This window comes from Sesamum indicum, linkage group LG3, assembly GCF_000512975.1.
Source record: "Sesamum indicum cultivar Zhongzhi No. 13 linkage group LG3, S_indicum_v1.0, whole genome shotgun sequence".
In the NCBI taxonomy this organism is placed as follows: Eukaryota; Viridiplantae; Streptophyta; class Magnoliopsida; order Lamiales; family Pedaliaceae; genus Sesamum; species Sesamum indicum.
The window spans coordinates 14,700,660-14,706,567 of NC_026147.1; the positions used below are offsets into that span (position 1 = coordinate 14,700,660).

General features: G+C 38.4%; 1 protein-coding gene across 1 annotated transcript in view; it reads left to right on the forward strand.

Annotated features, from left to right (window-relative positions):
- LOC105158530 overlaps positions 1 to 5,908 on the forward strand; it is a gene marked incomplete in the record, with an annotated part of 9,849 nt that overhangs the window by 2,330 nt on the left and 1,611 nt on the right. Inside the window, 13 exon segments of the mRNA XM_020692505.1 lie at positions 4 to 152; positions 154 to 215; positions 218 to 500; positions 2,220 to 2,484; positions 2,626 to 2,755; positions 2,921 to 3,506; positions 3,508 to 3,540; positions 3,674 to 3,805; positions 3,807 to 3,843; positions 3,845 to 4,102; positions 5,308 to 5,387; positions 5,429 to 5,579; positions 5,819 to 5,908. Coding sequence (XP_020548164.1) covers positions 4 to 152; positions 154 to 215; positions 218 to 500; positions 2,220 to 2,484; positions 2,626 to 2,755; positions 2,921 to 3,506; positions 3,508 to 3,540; positions 3,674 to 3,805; positions 3,807 to 3,843; positions 3,845 to 4,102; positions 5,308 to 5,387; positions 5,429 to 5,579; positions 5,819 to 5,908 — 2,256 coding nt within the window.

The window sequence follows — 5,908 nt, forward strand, 5'->3', positions numbered from 1 at the left end:
AAGGAATTAGAGCAAATTGAAACTACAGACTCTAAAAAGCAAGAAAATTCCGGAACAGTCCAGGAATCGGATGGTTTGGAAGAGCATTGTGGCCAAAAAGATTTCAAAGTGGACTCCGTTATTCATGTTTCGGGAAAGACATTGGATTTTTCCTCTGATTAATGGCGAAGAACGCAAGGTGGAGGAAGTGTATATGTACAAGAATGAACTGAATTTGATCCAACGGCTATGGGGAGGCTTAAGAATTTGAAAACTCTGAAGTTTTTCTCAAATGCGGTGAATTCATTTCCTAGGGAGTTCGGTAATTTGGTTGAGCTGGAATGCTTGCAAGTGAAAGTCGGGGAACCAGGAATTAATGGGTTGGAGTTGAGTAAATTGACGAAATTGATAGAACTGGAGCTTAGTAGAGTGCCACCAAGGCTGTCAGCTTTCCCTTTTTTGAGTGCCATTGTTGGGCTTAAATGCTTGATTAGGCTTTCTGTTTGTCATTTCTCCATAAGGTTGTAGGTCCTTCCTATGGTTTCACAGTAATGTGTTTATGCCTGTTGGTGATTACTGACAACTCTTATGTTTGAAAGTGTTTATGTTTATTTTTGATATATTATGGACGCTCATTTGCTGTGTTGTGTTGGAAGTGCAAAAGGGTGGTGCTCGTTTTGCATGTAAAAGTGACTTGACAATTGCTCAAAGTTGTGTGGTAGGGTGTTGGTTGTTCACTTGACTGCACAACAAGTAAAAGGCACTGTATTATCTTATTAATTGACTTTTAAAAGACATTATGAAACTACTTTCACTATTGATGGATCATTTCTCTGCTTATAGGTTAATTAAAGCTTGTCATGCTGGGTGCTAATTATGTTCAAGGTAGACACAGGAGTAGGCTTTTTGTCAATGGAAATTATGACAATCTCTATAGGTTTCAGCTGCGTGAAATGACTGTATAGGGCTCTTTCCCAAGTTATAAAGATGAAACAGTAGCTACTAGCTTTATGAGATATAAGCTGTCTGACTTTTTTGCCATGAACATCCCTGTTAATCGGCCTCTGTGCTCTGTAAACTTGTGTGGCTATCTAATCCAGGTTCACGGCTTTGTGATTTCCATATTTTGGATACCCATAGTCCTGCATAAAAATGTTTGACGATTGGATATGGTTTGGTGACAACTGGCACCACTAAGGAATATCTTTGGCTGTTTGTGTAATCTATAACTATAGAGACAATATCTAAGTTTATGTAATTTCACATACCTGTTAGTGCCTTGGGTATTTTATATACAGATAATGGAGTTTGCTAATGCACAATTTCAGAAAACACATAGCATTAACTTACAATTTTCATTTAACATCTCGTCCTGTAATTTCTTCAATCTCCAGCCAAAACTTGTTCATCTAGTTCCATCCTTTCCAAGTGTGATTTCTATGTTATGTATGGCCGTGCCTAAGGGAATATCGGTTGAAGTAGATTCCTCTTTTTGATCAATCAAAACCCCTTCCCAAACTGTACAAGCTTCTTCCAAAGCATACGGCTTTCTGGATGTAGATGATGATATCTATACAGATGGATCTTATATATATCGTATAATGAAGTACCACATGGGTGGATGTCTATATGAATCCAAATCTGCCGAATCACTAATGTAAATGTGAGTCTGTGACACCTTTGTCCCCCATTTCCTCTTTCTTCTTCCAACCCTGCACTTACTCTCTTACCCTGAGTTCTGCATTGCAATGTTTTAAGCATCTGACTGGGTAAACGATTGAACTCATGCTTAAGGCACGGGCATATCATGTCCAATATCTATGTCTCTGTTGAATAAAAAAGTCCATGTAACATAAGGTAAAGCTAGTTAGCATGAGGGACTGCACTATAATGACTTCTTGCTCGTATTAAATGACAAATACATGGTCGATCTCTGCAAATTAGAAAATTCGTTTCATTTAAGCATATTACGAAGTAATTAATTAGCGAAATACTCATGGTTTTCTTTCTTTTCGGTCCCCATTGATGTCCTTTTTCAAATATGATAGCTATCCCCTCAAGCTGGCAGTTTTTAAAACATCATTTTGCTAGTCTTGATCTTTATCAAGTTCCTGATGTACCGGAATTATCAATAGAGGTGCCTTAATGTGAATCACTAGTTATTAGAAGTTCACTGTGAATTGTGGCTGTATTGTGTTTCGAGTAACTTATGATTTTATGCGTGCATTCTTTTCCTGCAGATACCTTCCTCCAGAAATTGGCTGCCTCAATAATCTGGAGTACTTGGATCTTTCATTTAATAAGATGAGGAATTTACCGGATGAAATCACTTCGTTGAACTTATTGATACAACTGAAAGTCACTAATAATAAATTGATTGATCTACCTTTACGACTCTCATGTCCGCAAAGATTGGAGATCTTGGACCTGTCAAATAACCGGTTGACATCCTTGAAGTACTCAGAACTTGAATCAATGCATAACTTTCGGATTCTAAATCTTCAGGTGCATACCATTGGTACTAACATCAATTCAGTTATACTGTCTTATGGCATCTCTATTTGATTATTCCTGTGCAGATCAGTATTTGTTCTCTCTTTATTTTTTGTTTATTTTATCATCTAATGGGCTTGATACTTATTGAAGCATAATCAACTACGTGGATATCAAATACCTTCATGGATATGCTGCAACTTGGGAGGGAATATCAGTAACCTATCAAATGATGAATCTGCTGACATGGATGTTTATGACGGTGTCATCCAGGACATTCATGGTAATAAGAGGCGTCCCTCTCCCCCTGGTCCCCGCATGCTCTCCGCAAACACCTCAGAAATACGTGTGGGTTGTGCTTATGTATTCCACCTTCTTCTTTGTCTCTCTGTTGGTGTTTTGTGTGCATACAGTAATTTTCTATTGTTAATGGCTTGACATGTTGCAGGATCTTGTGTTGCGCCATTGAGTAGTTTAAGTGGATTATCACCTAATAATCGATCTTTAGCTGCAAGAAGAGGAGACCGATGGAAGCGTCGGTATAATTTGCAAACAAAAGCTCAGCAGGAGCGACTGAGTTATTGCAGGAAGCTGAAAGTTGATGCTGCCTCGCAAAGCACTTCAGGAAAATGCACAACGTGCAGAGTGTCTGGCCATAGTGATAATGCCTCATCAAAAGATTTGTCTGTTGTTCCAGAGGAGAAGCTTATCAATGAATATTTATCTCCAGAATGTGAGGTGCAGGGAAACTCAGTTACCTGTCCTGGCTCTCTTTCTGATGCTGTTGAGGTATTGGATGGAGGTTCATATTCTCAGTATTCTCATTGTGTAGAGAAGCCAAAAAGTCATTCGGAGAAAGATCTTGATAATCCCAAGCCCAGCAAATCCCGCAGGCCAACCAATGATCCTTCTTACTTGTCATGCCAATATAGTGAAAGATCATTTTGTGGAGTTGCAAATCATCTACCCGATGGTTTCTATGATGCAGGACGAGATTGTCCCTTTATGCCACTTGGTAGCTATGAGAAAAAACTGCTTGCTCAGTTGGGAAGTGCTTCTTCTTGACAGGTAAGCATCTTTTTGAATGGTATGGGCTCTCCATGACATAGTGGACCTACCAGGTAAAGAGTCATAAAACAAATTTATAATTAGTCTAGTATTAAATATAAAGATCGAAATGATTAGTCAAATTCATGATCAGGGAAAGGGATGAAGAGTTGGACGCCATTCTCTTATGTGCTCGAGCATACTTGCATCAGTTTAAGCACTTTAACAAGTCCATCAATGACCATAAAGAGGTTGTGTTTGATAGTTTGCTGATGGCTTCGTTGCTTGCTCTTTGTATCGGATGATTTTGAAGGAAGTGATAAACAGTGTTGTTATTCGGAAGACATGGGAAGCTGTTTCTGGTTCAAACTACATGAAACCATTTGTTTGTACGTGTGGAACTGGGATCATAGATGATACTAGTAAAGCCACTAGGCATGGTGTGAATGCTGTAGAAGATGTTCTTTTCCGTGATATTTGTGAAAAGTCTCTTCAATCTACAAAAGAAAGGCGCAATTCCATTATAGTTCCTATTGGCGGTGTGCAGTTTGGTGTTTGTAGGCATAGAGCATTGCTGATGAAGGTGCTTCTTTTATTAGGCATGTTTCTTTCAAGTTGAATGAATGTATCAATTCTTATGAACTGAAAATTTATCCTTTTGGTCTGCTGTAGTATTTGTGTGACTGGGTTGAGCCTCAAATCCCTTGTGAGCTTGTCAGGGGATACTTGGAATTTTCCCTGCACGCCTGGAATGTAATTGTTATAAAGAGGGGTGAGTCTTTGGTCCACATGATCATAGTAGTTAATGGTGCTGCCCAGGCGCGCGCCAGGTGCGCCATGAAAGAAAAGGGCCTGGGCGGCCTGGGTTTTGGCTGGGCTGCCCAGGCCCATGAATTAAGAAAAAAAATTAAGTTACTAAACCCTAATTTCCTAAATATAAACCCTAAAAAAAAATTAACTTAATAAACCCTAAGTTAATAAACCCTAATTTCCTAAGTTAATTTTTGGTGTGTACAGCAGTACAAGCTCTAATTATGCCGATTGAATCTTTGAATTGATGTGATTTTATTAATCTTTGAGTGCTTTAATTGTTCTGTTAGTGTCTTCTTTTTGGGATGATTTAATTATATGAAGTTTTGTTATGTTCAATTTGTTGTTTTATATGTCTTATTTAACTCCTTATACATTAATCTAATCAAAATAATACTAATTATATAAATATATAGATTATTTCTTATATTTGCGCCATCCTTTGAAAAGGCGCGCGCCGTGTGCCGTGCGCCATGGCTCCAGGAGCCCTTGGCGCCATTGTGCGCCGTGCGCCACTGACTACTATGCACATGATAGTTGATGCATGCCATCCCCATGACATCAGGGAAGAAAGTGACCCTCAATAGTTTTGCAGGTTGGCAATCTAGATCAGTTATATTTCCATAATACTTCAGTATTCTAATTATTGGTACATAGTCTTATGCATGCCTATCGTTTCTGTTCCAGGATAGCTTTGTTTTACATGTGATGGTGTGGAAGGTGTTTTTAACTGTTTATTGGTTGTAGTATTAGTGAAATATGATTTTGTTTTATTTTGTTGTAATATTCGTCAGTGAATTCTTGTTTAAGGATACTTCGTGATTCAGCTGTTGAAAATGTTACTTGTTTCATGCTGTTCAGAAATAAGTTCTTTTTTATGTCAACTTTTAGCTCTTATTTGGTGCAAGTCTTGCAGTGTGCCATCATATCTTCAAACATTTCAATGATCCGGTTAAAATTATTTGGCTATGGCACTAGGTGTACATGAAGTCTGGTGTTTTGTGCAAGAAGAAATGTTACAAGAATGGAGATTGTTATAAAAGCATACTCCTAAACTTCTAATGCATGGCTCTCATTGTAGGTATATTCCGTTAAGCAGGGTGTGTGCTTCTGTTGTGGCTGATCATGATGCTAGTCCTATTTGTTCATTTCCTTCTCTGGCTGTACGTGATGAAATTGGGAAACTGGCATTCACGTTTCTGATGCGCTGCACTGTTGGATCACTGGAGGCTGTTGAAGGTAATTTTCCTGTTTTCTGTTTTACCAGCATATCCTTATAATCTCATCTACTTCAGAGGTTGCATTGTTCAGTTATCTTAGTTGGGCTATGCACCATGTTCACTTTTAAATTTTTCTTTTTTCATACACTCATAAGTGGCACTTGTTTGGAAATGTGGCTAATTGTTCTCTTTCAGTTTGATTATCCTACCAATTCTCGTTAACAAGTGCACTTTCGGCATGTGGCATATTTAACTTTTCAAATATGCAGGTGAGGATTATTGAAGTGAGCGAGGCATCTGCTGATGAAGTCAGGAACTTCAAGTTCTCTTGTTTACGGGAAGTCAGGATGTTGAGTGCC